The sequence below is a fragment of the Vipera berus genome, assembly GCF_964194415.1.
Source record: "Vipera berus genome assembly, chromosome: 2".
Lineage (NCBI taxonomy): Eukaryota > Metazoa > Chordata > Lepidosauria > Squamata > Viperidae > Vipera > Vipera berus.
The window spans coordinates 279499581-279514161 of NC_138203.1; the positions used below are offsets into that span (position 1 = coordinate 279499581).

General features: G+C 48.4%; 1 protein-coding gene across 4 annotated transcripts in view; it reads right to left on the minus strand.

The window, feature by feature from the left end:
- Positions 1-14581, minus strand: part of LOC308661222 (uncharacterized protein) — a 32234-nt gene that overhangs the window by 11930 nt on the left and 5723 nt on the right. For 2 of the 4 annotated variants that reach the window (XM_081316117.1, XM_081316118.1), the window contains one exon: positions 11344-14385. The exons of 1 other annotated variant lie outside the window; for it this stretch is intronic. In XM_081316117.1, coding sequence (XP_081172243.1) covers positions 13064-14296 — 1233 coding nt within the window. In that variant the 5' untranslated portion in view covers positions 14297-14385 and the 3' untranslated portion in view covers positions 11344-13063. Of the gene's footprint in view, positions 1-420; positions 507-11343; positions 14386-14581 lie in introns of those variants that run through there. One more of the 4 variants, XM_081316119.1, reaches the window with a different exon arrangement.

Below are 14581 nucleotides of genomic sequence, written 5' to 3' on the forward strand. Positions count from 1 at the left end.
CGCCTCCTGCTTCAGAGACTCCATTCAGCCGCCTCCTTCTCTGTCGTCCCCTTCTTCTCTTGCCCTCAACCTTTCCCAGCATGAGGCTCTTCTCCAGCGAGTCCTTCCTTCTCAGACCGTTTTAGTACCGCCTTACAAATCTCAATAAATCTTTTAAAGCTCCGTTTTTGGAGCTGCTCTTGAGGAAAAGGGAAGCTGTTCAAACGGACCAGAGAGAGACCTTCTGAAAGCTCCTTCCCGGATCCACCCGGAGCCCCACCCGGAGCCTCGGCCGGGCGAGGAGAGGGCAGATCCAGCCCGGGGAGGGATCCCCCTTTGCCCCCCTGGAGGGAAGGGAAGGATCCGCTCCCTGCAGGTGACGCCAGAGCCGAATCTCCCCAAGGAAATCCCTGCAGGACGAAGAGGCGGATCCGCAGCTACCTTTCTGCTGGCGGGGAAAAGCTCTCCCGGTGGGAGGGGCGCCCCGAAGGCCGGAGGGAGGAGAGCAGCCAGGACTGCCCGGGATCGGGATCCAGAAGCCTCTCCCGAGGGATCCGGCGCCGATCCTCCCGGGGAGAAACGAGGCACCCGGAAGAAAATCCAGCGAGTGGGAGGGTCGAGGGGGGCGGGGCTTCTCTCCTCCTCTTAGGCTCCGCCTCCGCCTTGCAGCCCCGCCCCTTGGCCGCCCCCTCTCCTCCCCCTCCCTCCCGGGCTCCCCTCCGCGGCCGAGACGGGAGGGGAGGGGAAGCGGGGCAGGGTCCTCCGTGCAGCCGAGGTTGGGGGAGCGCCTGGGGGAGGAAGGGGAAGAAGCCCCGAGCGGATCCCTTCTGGATCCCGAAGATCTCCAACTCAAGCTGCGCAGGAGAGAACAGACGGGGGGGGGAAGGAGAGTCCACCCAGGGCCCCCCCTCTGCCTTCCCCTCCCTTCTGCCCGGAATCGGAGAGGCGCTGGGGATGCTGGGTCCCTGCTTCCCTCCCAAGGATAAAAACACTTGAGCCACTGCTGGGCTTCGGGGTCTCCCGTTTTACACAGTGACTTATAAACTGTTTGTAGGGCCCTGAGGAGACCCCTTCTTATTATTCTCTACCCCACCCTTCCCTTGACACTCAGTGTCGATTTGGGTCTCTTAAGGATATTTCAACTTTTGAATATATATTAAGCTTATGTGGACTGTTCACAAGCTCCAAACATTATCAAATGTAACCTTTAGATGCCTTAAGAGCAGCTCACCTGCCTGGAGGATGCAGAGTTGGTGGATCACAACTCCCATCAAATCCAGCAGGCAAGACGTTATGGGAGTAGAAACCCAGCCTAGGTCACATCTGGAGGATTCCATTGAGTGAATGCTAGCAAGCCTCCTTGTGGTGAGACAATCACTGGACCCACAACCCAAGAAACACAAGGTTAACCTGCTGTGTGTAGAATGACATTTTCTTTACTCTGCAGTCAGAAATATTTCTCTTTCTGAGATACAAAAACAATTAGGACCTTAGAGCAGCACCCGGGTTTAAGAAAGAAGCAGGAGTTAAGCAGGTCAGTCCAATGAGAGCCGGGAGACCCCTCTGGCCACCTTGCCCCAGCTGCTGCCTTCCAGATGTTTGGGATTTCAACTCAACATCTGCAGAACACCTTCTGGGGCATAACCACCCACAATCAATTGGTGGCTGCAACTGATCCTTCTTGTTCTGGCTGTTTGTGATCAATATCTGAGTGCTTTTGCAAGCTGTAGGCAGGTACCACTGGTTGGCAAGCAACCTTTGCATGACTGCTATTTGCAAACTTCTATGCTGGCTTCCCTGAAAAGTCAAAGGGGAAGCTGGCATGGAAGACTGCAAGTCGCTGGGTAGGTATCTTCCACTCACATCCCCTCCCTTGACCCCTCTGCACTCTGCACAGCCAGCCACTTGCGGAGTCCCAATTGCCTCCATCCTGACCCACGTGACCCTCGCTCCCCCACGTCCTTTCCCTGTCCTGTCACTCCTGCCACACCAGGCCTCTTGTGCACCCCTTGCTCTCGCACACCCACCCATGCCACACCACTTGCACACCCTTCCTCACCCTCTCCCATAGCCTGGGACACTCCTTGCTCCCTCTCACACAGGCCAGGAGATGCTTTGCTGCTGTGGACCTGGGACTCACAACTTCATGCCCGTTTCCCCACTGACTTTGTGGGGAGCCTGCAGGAAGTCGCCCCGTCAAATGACCGTGGGATTCAATTAACGACGGCAACCGGGACTGTAGGGATTGTCATCACTCTGCAGTGCAGTCAGGGGTTTATGACGGCATCGTTTAAGGATGGAAACTCCAGTCCCAAATGCTGCCGTAAGTGGAACACAGGCTGTGGCTTCTTTTCCTGTTAGCAAGCGTGAAGATCGAGCCAAAGAAAGAATCATGAAATCATTGAAGAAGAATGTTCCGTTTATCAAACACTGGCAAGAATTTTAAAATAACATTTTAAAATATTCTTAAGGGTTCCTGACCATCTGAGCTATTTCCATCCGATTTGACTTTCTTTGCTAGAAATACAGGAAAGTGGCAAGAACTTTGCTTTCAACGTTTTTTATTTTCAGCTAGACAATTTGTCACAAATGAAGGTGAATATACATTATATACATGTCCATATACGATAATGACCTAAAAGCCAGCCACCAACACACCCCAAAAGCCAAAAAGTTATGTAACCTCATTAAGGGCACTACACAACCGGATGGCTTGTAAGACCACTTGTGTGATCCTGCAGCCGTGGGATCCCAATTTTTCTTTTTTTGCTAGTTCCTGGCATATTGCCACTTTTTATCAAAACACACACATTTGGAAGAACGGCTTTATGTTTAGGACTACAGTGACTTACTTAATGACTAAAACCTGTCAGAAAATCAGCTCCGATATATATGGGTGCCTCGACTAACAACCGTAACAATTTATGACTGGAAATCTGTTCCCAATTGCGACTGTAATTTGAGACTAGCTGCACTGCAAAACATCATCTACTCCGCCCGTCACTTATAGCTCTTTTCTCTTGTGTAATAACTGTTAAGCTACTAACGCTGCTGCTTTGTGAGGCAAACATTTATGGTTTTCCTTGATTAAGGCTACTTGAGTAGGAAAAACATTTTCCCCACACCAAACAATAGTAGGATTTCCCTTCTGACACTGTGTGATGTTCCTGATTAACCTTAAGATGTGACTTTTGAAAAAGAAATATTTTTTTCCACGATAGACAGAAGACGTTTATCTCTGCAATGGACAATCTGATGCATTTTTAACTTTGATTTACAATGAAAAGGTTTCTTGCACTCTGCACATTCATAAGGCCACTATCCTGTGTGATTTCTGGTGTGCATGTGAAGTGTTGAAGGATGGGCAAAATACTTCCCACACTCCAGACATTTGTAGGGTTTCTCTCCAGTGTGCGTTCGCTGATGCTTCAAAAGAGTATCTTTCTGAGAAAAACATTTATCGCACTCTGAGCATTTATGGGGCCTCTCTCCTGTATGGATTTGGCTGTGACGTTTAAGGTAAGATGAAACAGCAAAGGCTCTCCCACAGTCTAAACATTTGAAGTTTTTTTCCTCTGTGTGAATTTTCACATGGCTTTTAAGGGCTGATGTGGTGCTATAAAATCTCCCACATACGTTGCATTGATGTGCCTTCTCCCCCGTGTGGGTTTTATGATGTGCCCAAAGTTCCCCACTTTGAGCAAAACATTTCCCACACTCCAGACATTTGTAGGGTTTCTCTCCAGTGTGGGTTCGCTGATGTGTCACAAGATTACCTTTCTGAGAAAAACATTTATCGCACTCTGAGCATTTAAAGGGCTTCTCTCCTGTGTGGATTCGGCTGTGCCTTCTGAGGGAACTTGCATCAGCAAATGTTCTCCCACAGTCTAAACATTTGTAGTTTTTTTCCCCTGTGTGAATTTTCACATGACTTTTAAGGGCAGATGAGGTACGATAGAATTGTTCACATTCATTGCATTGATGTGGCTTCTCCCCTGTGTGGATTTTGTGATGTGCCCAAAGGCCTCCCTTCTGTCCAAAACATTTCCCACATTCTAGGCATCTGTACGGCTTCTTTCCTGTGTGGACCGTGTGATGGCTTTCAAGGCTTTGTTTTTGGGTAAAGCATATCCCACACACCCCACATTTGAATGGCTTCTCCCCTGTGTGGATTCTTTCATGAATCTGAAGCTCACTTTGGTCAAGAAAACTTTTCCCACACTCCCCACATTGATAGGGTTTCTCCCCTTTGTGCCTCCTCTGGTGTCTCTGAAGTACAGAAGAATCCACAAATCGTCTCCCACATTCTTGGCATTCATAGGGTTTTTCTCCAGTGTGAATTCTCTGATGTTTCACTAGGTATGATTTCAAGGTAAAACATTTCCCGCATTCGAGGCACTTTTCATTTTTCTCCCCTATGTGTAATTTCCAATGACTCCGAAGGGATGAACTGTGGGAGAAACATTTTCCACACTCAAAGCATTTGTAAGATTTGATTCCTGCATGAATCTTCTCATGGGCCTGAAGATTTGCACTCTGAGAAAAGCTCCTCCCACATTCCAGACATTGATAAGGTTTCTCCCCGGTGTGAAGCCTCTCGTGGTTTCTGAGAGTGACTTTTTGACGGAAACATTTCCCACATTCCACACACTGATAGGGTTTCTCTCCACTGTGGATTTTCAGATGTCTAAGAAGCTGTGACTTTCGACCAAAGCATAAGCCACATTCCTCACATTTATGGGGTTTTTGTCTGGGGGGGCTTCTAAGATCTTTGGGGTTTTTTCCAGAGAAGGATTTCTCACCCTCCAAACCTTCACTGGATCCACTTCTCACATGGATCTTCCTGTGGGTCAAAAGGAGGGACTGCCGAGGAAAGAATTTCCAACACTCTGAGCATTCATGGGTTCTTTCCTGGTCTTCCAGAGTGCTGCTCGTGTCTGACGGGGGATCCGAGTTTTTCCCACCCTCCATCTTTTTGGGCAGCTGTTGCCTTGTGCTGATTTTCTCCTGTCTGTTGATAGTTGGCTTGCAGGTCACATTTATTTTCCTGCTGGTGGAACGAAAAAGAAGATGAGAATAGTATTTCCTTTTGAGAGTGGTAGAGAGTCACAAAATCTTAGACTTGAAAGGGACCATGAAGGTCTTCCAGTCCCACCCTCTGACCGGGACATGGGCACTCAGTACACCCGAGATGGAGCCCTCACAGCTCTAGGAAGCAAAACTCTTCTGCTGCTCATCGACTCTAACCTTGTTTCTTTTCCTAAGTCAAGGAGAAGAAGGTAGTCCTCATGACCACAATTGGGACTGGAATCTTGGTCATTCAATGAAGTAGCTACTAAGGGAGGTGAGAGGCCACCTGGCTCAAGGAGCTCAATGCCCACTCCTGATTGTGCCCATTAAGTGATCCTGAGGGATGCTAAGAGGAGGGCAGCCCTGGCAAAGGCTCTGGGGGTGCCCCAGGGTGGGGGGAGGTCCTGGGGACCTGGCACAGGCCAACTATGAGTTTGGGGCTGCTGAAGGGGGAGGCAAAGCTGTAGCCCCCGCCCCTTGAGGCCTGAACCACTTCAGCCTGGCCACACAAAGAAGCCCTAACTGTGTTCTGTACCAGCCTGCTACCGGCCTTGCAGAAAAGGCAACCCCTTTATAAACGGCAAGAGGCTGGAATACGTCTGCCAAATTTATTACAAAAACAAACAAAACACATACAAAGATACAGGAGCTTTGAAACACTATCGGAGCGGTTGCTTTCAGCAAACCAGCCCTCCCCAAACATTCCCTTTATAAAGAGTTCAGGGCGTGGCCTCTCTTTGCCTCCTTCCGAGAAGCCCCACAGCCTTCCTCTGCTTGCTCCTACTTGACTGCCTCCTGCGTCGGGCGTCCTTGAACAGGGCCAGCTGTGGGTCATCTTCATCCACACTGTCAGGCTCACACAGCTGGGTCTCCACCAGGTAGGAGGGGCCTGGCTGGGGGCTCTGCGGAGCCTCAAAGCCATCATCAGCAAGTTCTTCAACACCCCCCTCCTCCCCCTCATCTGAGTCATTCGACCCAACTGCCGAACCCACAGGCTGACCCTGAATCACAACAAACTGACCGCAGTACTGGGGCTAGAGCTGGGGGGGGAACTTCAGCCGCTTCAGCCAGCTGCACTGACCCCAGCCCCCAGCCCCACCACTGCCAGACTAATGGCCTTTGCAGCCTTGCGCCATTCTCCAAGCCGCATCTTCCATACCTTATCTAAGCAACGTCTCCCAAAGGATTTCTAATTTCTCCAGCATCCCCTCAGATTGAACGTGGCCTGGGCTGGGGCTCCGTGGCCTCCCCTCTGCCGCCCGAGACAAACCGATGTTTCTTCAGCAGGAAGTGCCACAGATGCCACTGGCAAGAAGGCAAGGGGATGGAGCAGGTAAGAGTTTGTCTATGGGGCCACACCTGGCTTATTCCACAACCCTTGGATGGGCACAAGACTGTCTGAATTGAGGTCATTCCTTTGCATTTCCTACCCGGATTGGAGAGAGGCCAACCGAAGCCCTGGATCACACTAGGGGGCTTGTGTGTTGTGCTTCTCTAAGCACAACCAGGCCCAACCAATACACTGTGTGTTTCTCTCTCTCTGTGTGTGTCTTTGTGTACTGGAAAGAGTACTTCAGTCAGAGCACCCGAAAAGAGACTCAACCCCAGAAGATCAGACAGGAATGGAGGAGGGGAAAATGGCTCAGATTTGGCATTTCATCCTTCTCCAGGCGCAACAGCCAAGCCGCTCGTAAAAGGACCTTTGCTGATCAGAGAAAATAAAGCTACAGAGAGCTTCCCCAAAGTGAAAAGAAATATAGTTGCGGGTAAGAGGTTTCTGGGTCACTCGTTACTGCTCTGAATCGAGGCCAGGTATGATCCTCACCGCTGACCGATTTGATCTCGACTGACCGACTGGTCCTTTGTGCAGGAAGCTGCTTCTCCAACCAGGCCTCGATTTCCAAATTCTCTAGAATGGAGTTTGTGGGTCCCGATCCAAGAACGCCCCTTTTTCCTCTGTGGAACTCATGGCCACATCTTCACTGCTCTCCTGCAAAGAGAAAGGAAAAAGGCTCAGATGCCGAGAGTAATGCTGAACATAACGTGTAAATGACCTGGAAGAGGGAGGAGAAAATAGGATCATTTCTTCACAATACAAAATAACGGATATAGAATCCTGATTCAAGAAGATCTTGATGAGCCAAAATGGAAAGAAACCAGCAAGATGAAATCCAACAGGGACCAAGGCAGAGTTGTGAGCAGGAAAAACTCAGTGGAAGATGAGAGAGATCAGGTGGGGCAGAGCCTGTGTGAAAAGGGCTGCCCTTCCTTACACTTTTTTTTTTAATCCCATTTATATCCCGCCCTTCTCCGAAGACTCAGGGCGGCTTACAATCTAAGAAGCACAAATCAATGTGCTTAGCAATAGCCTTCATTCTAGGTATATGCCTGCTTTATTAGGGCTTTCGCCCCCCCCCCAAGCGGCATTATTACAAAGTCAGCTTATTGCCCCCAACAATCTGGCTCCTCATTTTACCTACCTCGGAAGGATGGAAGACTGAGTCAACCTTGAGCCTGGTGGGACTCGAACCTGCACTAATTGCAGGCAGCTGGTGTTACTTAAGGAGGCATTAGCCCACTGCTCCACCAAGGCTCTTTGGAGTGTTGGAAGAAAAGTCTTCATTATGGTTCATCCAAACTGGGAATAAACATGGCAACTGCTTTGGGAAGAAGGTTGCAGTTTATTGGAAAGGAGAGCCAGACACAAAGATGGTTCCAGCAGAAAAAGAAGGACTGACCACATGTAGGAGTAGGGTTTTTTTATACCCTCTGGATCCTTTTGTTTAGAGTTGCTTCCTGTTCCTGTTTGAGGTTATTTCCTGTGTCATGAACTTTGAACCTGAGTCTGACAGTGCTCTTCTGGCATTGTGATGTTGATGGGTTAATCCTATTATGTCCAAAGGTCAAATCCTGCTTCCCTGGGCTGGGGTATGTAGATTTTAGGTGTCTTTGTCTTCTTAATGTTCTAGCTCAGGGGTAGGCAACCTCGGCTCTTTTATGACTCATGGACTTCAACTCCCAGAATTCCTGAGCCACTGGCTCAGGAATTCTGGGAGTTGAAGTCCATGAGTCATAAAAGAGCCGAGGTTGCCTACCCTGAGCTAGCTCCAACCTTCCTGATGGCCTACATTTACATATCTATAGAACTGGTTTTTCTGCTTGGGGAAAGGAGACCTGGGACTAAGAAATCTGGGCATGCTTTTCTGGTTCTTCAATATCTTTTAGGAAATATATTTTCCTGCCCTTTTAATATTTCCTTCTCTGGGGAGATGACTTCCCACAGGTGGATGCAAGGCCACAAAGATTCCAGGTCTCTGCAGCTGCCTCCGATAGGCATTTTGAAAGATATTTTAAAATTATGGAAGGCAGCCTTCTAACCACCCGCTTGTTCTATTACCTGCTTTACAAAGCCAGCCTCAAAACCTCCTTAAAACTTGTGCATTGTAAAACATGATGAGCAGGGGCTGCCTCATCACAGCCTCCTCAGGGCAAACAAAAAGGGGGAAAAATGCTTTTTAGGGATTCCACAGAGGTTTTTTTAAAAAAGAAGAAGCAAAGTAATCATTCGCCTAAAAACAAAGGGTTTCCTGGCTGGGTTTTTAAGCTGAGCACAAAAAAGAGGATCTCACCTGGGCTAAGACAACAGGAGATCAATTCACTCAATTTAAACTTGTTTTCTTTCCCCCAAACCCTCCGCTCCCCATTGCAACGAGGTCAGTTGGGTTAATACCACATGACAAATCTCAATACAGGTTTTGAAGCTCCGCTTACTCCATTTTTGCAACTGCACCTGCGAGGGTACGCATGCTCAGAGACTTCGTGTCTAACGGACCACAGAGAGACCTTCCGAAAGCAACTTCCCCCAAAGCTCCTTCCCGGATCCACCCGGAGCCTCGGCCGGGCGAGGAAGGGGCAGATCCAGCCCGGGGAGGGACCCCCCCCCTTTGCCCCCCCTGGAGGGAAGGGAAGGGATCCGCTCCCTGCAGGCGACGCCAGAGCCGAATTTCCCCAAGGAAAACCATGCAAGTCGAAGAGGCGGATCCGCAGCTACCTTTCTGCTTGCGGGGAAAAGCTCTCCTGGCGGGAGGGGCGCCCCAAAGGCCGGAGGGAGGAGAGCAGCCCGACCTGCCCGGAGCGGAATCCAGAAGCCTCTCCCGAGGGATTCAGCGCCGATCCCGCCAGGGCGAAGCGAAACCCGCGGAGGGAAGGGGAGGGGAAGCGGGGCAGGGTCCTCCGTGCAGCCGAGGTTGGGGGATCGCCTGGGGGGAGGAACGGCAAGCACTCCCTCCCTCTCCCTCCCTCCCTCACACTCTTTCAAACACACACACACACACACACACACACATTTTCTCTCTCTCTCTCCTTTCCTCTCCGTCTTTCTCACATACACGTTTTCAGTCTCCATCTCTCCCTCCCTCGTGCACACATTTTCTCTTTCATTTTTTCCCTCTCACACACTTCCCTCTTCCTCTCCCCCTCAAGCATTCTTTCTCCTTCCCTCTCCCCCACACACACTCTCTCCCTCCCTCAGTTTCACTTTTTCCCCCCCTCACACATACACTCTCCCTCCCTCACACTTTCTCTCTCCCTCACACATACAGCCTCCCTCACACTTTCTGTCTCCCTCACTCAGTTTCACTTTTTCTCTCCCTCACACATACACTCCCTCCCTCACACATACTCTCCCTCCCTCACTTTCTCTCTCCCTCACAGTTTCACTTTTTCCCTCACTCACACACTCTCCCTCCCTCACACTTTCTCCCTCCCTCAGTTTCACTTCTTCCCTCCCTCACACATACACTCTCCCTCCCTCACACTTTCTCTCTCCCTCCCTCATTCACTTTTTCCCTCACTCACACATACACTCTCCCTCCCTCAAACTTTCTCCCTCCCTCCGTTTCACTTTTTCCCTCCCTCACACATACTCTCCCTCCCTCTCCCCCACACTTTCTCCCTCCGTTTCACTTTTTCCCTCCCTCACACATACTCTCCCTCCCTCACACTTTCTCCCTCAGTTTCACTTTTTCCCTCCCTCACACATACACTCCCTCCCTCACACTCTCTCCCTCCCTCTCAAAAACATACTTTCTCTTTCTCTCTCTCTCCCTCACACTTTCTCTCCCTCTCTCCCTTGCACACTTTCTCTCTCCTTCTTTCCTTCCCTCACTCTCTCTCCAGCAGCAGGCAATCCTTTTCTGTGGGAAGGGGAGGGTCTCAGCCATACACACACAAACACTTTTCCTTTTGATCCCCTGGATTCTATGTTGATGCCTATCAATTGACAGGACAAACAGATGTTGTTTTTTTCAAAGGTGCAAAGGAAGACCCACAATTTGCCCGCCAAAAGATTCATTCTGAAAGCTGCCTGCATTTATGGCTTTCCTACAAGAGTAAAAATCTATGCCAGCCTTGCTAGTGAGGAAATGCAATTTCTCTCTCTCTCTCTCTCTCTCTCTCTCTCTCTCTCTCTCTCTCTCTCTCTCTCTCTCTCTCTCTCTCTCCCATTGTCTATCCACTGCAGGATGAAGGGCTTTTCTGTCAATTGTCTCTGGCTGGAGGGAGGGCCTGAAGGGGCGTGAGGAGCACGTGGGGCACAGGCAAAAAGTCCTGGGCCCTCACAGCCTGATTGAGGGCGCAAAGGGAGGGGCTGGCCCAGAGGGCCCTGGAGGGGGAGAGCTGTGTGGAGGAGGGGAAACAGAAGTCCAGTCTGCTTAGTGACCTCAAAGCCTTTACCTGTCCCACCCCCCCAGCACTCTCTGCTTTTCCTAACCTATAGATCCCTCCAGGTGTTTTTTTGTGTGTGGGGGGGTCTCCCCTACCTTCTCTTCCATGCAAGGATGGGCGCTGTCACATTTAGGCAAACATCTTGTCTTCATGTCCCTTCAACATTTCCTTCCTCAACTCTCCTCATAGCTCAGCTGGAATCTTACATTCCTTCTGGAATTCCTTCTTGTTCCTCGCTCAGAAAAGCCTCTGCACAAAACATTTCATCCCATGTCTCTTATAAAGCAAGAACAGGTGCAAAATATTTCAGTCTCGACTTTACTGGGGAGGGGGTCGAGGGGGGGGCAGGAGGGATAGGCAGTGGGGGGGATCTACTAGGTCCGAAGAGGCTGGAAGCTGCCATGATGCTTTGGGGCTTCGCTGCCCAAAAGTCAGAGGGGGACCTTAAACTATGATTCCCTTTTAGCCCAGGAAGTTAGCTAAGCCCTCTCTTAGCATTATCCACCACTGTGGTGAACAATGCAGGAAAAATGCACCCCGGAAAAATTAACAACAGGCTGTAGGGTAGTGGAAATGCTTTTATTAAGGCTGCACAATGGACTAATTTTTTTTAAAAAAATCAGGATTTTAAGATAAAACTTTTCCTATGCTACGATTTCTAAGGCTCCTCTCTGTGGCGACTCACAAATATACGAGACCAATTATCTCAATTCAAGGAACAGATTTTCCACACACCAAGATCTGATGCCGTTTGTCACCCGGAAAGAGTGTCCAATAGTCTGCGCACCTGGAGGGTTTCCCTGGCGGGCATTTATACCTCCAGACCCAGGTAGACATTCCAAAAAAGCATTTCCCACACACCAAATGCACAATTTCTTTTTCTTGTGGATTCTTTGGGGCCTACAGAGGTCTCAATGAGGTCAGTATTTAACAGTATTCCAAGCATTTCAACAATGATCGCCTTTTTGTGAATCCTCCAGGATTTATCCAGGTTTCATTAGAATAGTCCTGGAGTATGATGTCACTGAACAACTGTTGAAAATTAGAACAAGCCTTAATGGCCCATGAAAAAATTCTGGCTATCTTAAAATGGTGTTCCTGTTCCCCCAAGGTTTCGTGGCTAAATTGTGGGTGCTTGGGAACTGGCTGGCTTTTTTTTTAATCCCATTTATATCCCGCCCTTCTCCGAAGACTCAGGGCGGCTTACAATCTAAGCACAAATCAAATGTGCTTAGCAATAGCCTTCATTCTATGTATATGCCTGCTTATTAGGGCTTTCGCCCCCCCCCCCAAGCGGCATTATTACAAAGTCAACTTATTGCCCCCAACAATCTGGGTCCTCATTTTACCTACCTCGGAAGGATGTCAGGCTGAGTCAACCTTGAGCCTGGTGGGATGCGAACCTGCACTAATTGCAGGCAGCTGGTATTACTTAAGGAGGCATTAGCCCACTGCTCCACCAAGGCTCAATAATAACTAGTTGCATTATCTTGCAAACATGGGATCATAATTTGCAATGTCTTTTGCTAATTTCTGCCATTTCTTTTGTAGTTTTTAGTGAAAATAAAACCAGATTTGGAAGAATGGCTTTTATACTTATCACTGCAGTGATTTGATTAATGAGCACAAAAATATCATAAAATCAGGTCTCGTCATATGGGTGCCTTCAGTTCTGAGTGTAGCAAATGCTTTCCCAATTGTGTTTATAAATCGAGGACTCTATAATACATTAACTAGACTCCCCAATATTGGTAAATATTTTGTCTTGTGTAATGACTCTGGTAAGTTACTACGACTGCTGCTGCTTTGTCAGCAAAACTCACTCCAGCATTTATGCACTTTTGCTTGATTATTATAATTAAGGTTACGTGACTAGGGAAAACATTTTCCCTACACCAAACAACTGTAAGCAGGGCTTTTTTTCTCATAGAACGCTCAGAACGGAGTTCCGGCACCTTTTTTGGTAGGTTGTATGACATGTTTGAGTTCCGGCACCTTTTTTTTTACAAAAAAAGCACTGACTAAGGTTTCCCTTCTGTGACTGTGTGAAGTTCCTGGTGAATGGTAAGATGTGACTTTGGAAAAAGATGTTTCCCTCATTCTTTATGACTCAAGGGTTTTATCTCTGCTATGGACTTTCTGATGTATTTTTAGCTGTGATGTACAATGAAAAGTTTTCTCACACACTGCACACTTTTAAGGCCACTCCCCGGTGTGATTTTTGGTGTGCATGTGAAGAGCTGATGATTGAGCAAAACATTTCCCACACTCCAGACATTTATAAGTTTTTTTATCCAGTGTGGGTTCGCTGATGTCTCACAAGGGTATTTTTTTGAGAAAAACATTTATCACACTCCGAGCATTTATGCGGCTTCTCTCCTGTATGAATCCGGCTGTGATTTCTGAGGAGAGATGACCGAGCAAATGCTTTCCCACAGTCTAAACATTTGTGGTTTTTTTCCCCTCTGTGAATTTTCACATGATTTCTAAGGGCTGATATGGTACGATAAAATTTTCCACATTCTATGCATTGATATGGCCTCTCCCTTGTGTGGGTTTTATGATGTGTCCAAAGGTATCCCTTTTGAACAAAACATTTCCCACATTCTAGGCATCTGTACGGCTTCTCTCCTGTATGGACCCTGTGATGGCTACCAAGGCTTTGTTTTTGGGTAAAGCATTTCCCACACTCCCCACATTTGAATGGTTTCTCCCCCGTGTGGATTCTCTCATGATCCTGATGCTCCCCTGGCGAAATAAAACTTTTCCCACATTCCCCACATTGATAGGGTTTCTCTCCTTTGTGCCTCTTCTGGTGTCTCCGAAGTCCAGAAGAATACACAAATCGTTTCCCACATTCTGGGCATTCATAGGGTCTCTCTCCAGTGTGAAGTCTCTGATGTTGCACCAGGTTTGATTTCCAGGTAAAACATTTCCCGCATTCGAGGCACTTTTCATTTTTCTGCCCCCTGTGTGTTTTCTCATGACTCCAAAGAGCCGAGTTCTGGGTAAAACATTTTCCACACTCAAAGCATTTGTAAGATTTGATTCCTGCATGCATCTTCTCATGGCGCCAAAGATTTGCGTCCCGGGAAAAGCTCTTCCCACATTCCCAACACTTGTAAGGTTTCTCCCCTGTGTGAATCCTCTCGTGGTCTCTGAGAGTGGTTTTTCGACAGAAACATTTCCCACATTCCAGACACTGATAAGGTTTCTCTCCAGTGTGGATTTTCTGATGTCTAAGAAGGTGTGACTTTCGACCGAAACATAAGTCACATTCCTCACATTTATGCGGTTTTAGTCTGGAGGGGCTTCGAAGATCTTTGGCGTCTTTTCCAGAGAAGGATTTCTCACCCTCCAAACCTTCACTGGATCCGTTTCCCACATGGACCTTCCTGTGGGTCAAAAGGAGGGACTGGTGAGCAAAGGATTTCCCACACTCTGAGCATTCATGGGTTTTTTCGTGGTTTTCCAGAGTGCCGTTTGTATCTGATGGGGGATCTAAGAGTTTCCCAGGCTCCATGTTTACTGGTGACTGCTGCCTTGGGATGAATTTCTCCTGTCTGTTGATAGTTGGCTTGCAGGTGAATCTTTGTCAGAATATATTATCCACTGTGAGAAAGTAAAAGAAATGGAGAATAATATTTTCTTTTGAGAAAGGTAGAGAATCACACAATCTGAGTTTTTGGGATGGAGCAAAATGGTCTTCCAGTGCAAACCGCCCCCCCCTCCCATCCAGACCCTCAGAACTCCCTCGACAAAATCTCCAGTGAGGGAGTCCCCACATCTCTAGGAGGGAAACTCTTCT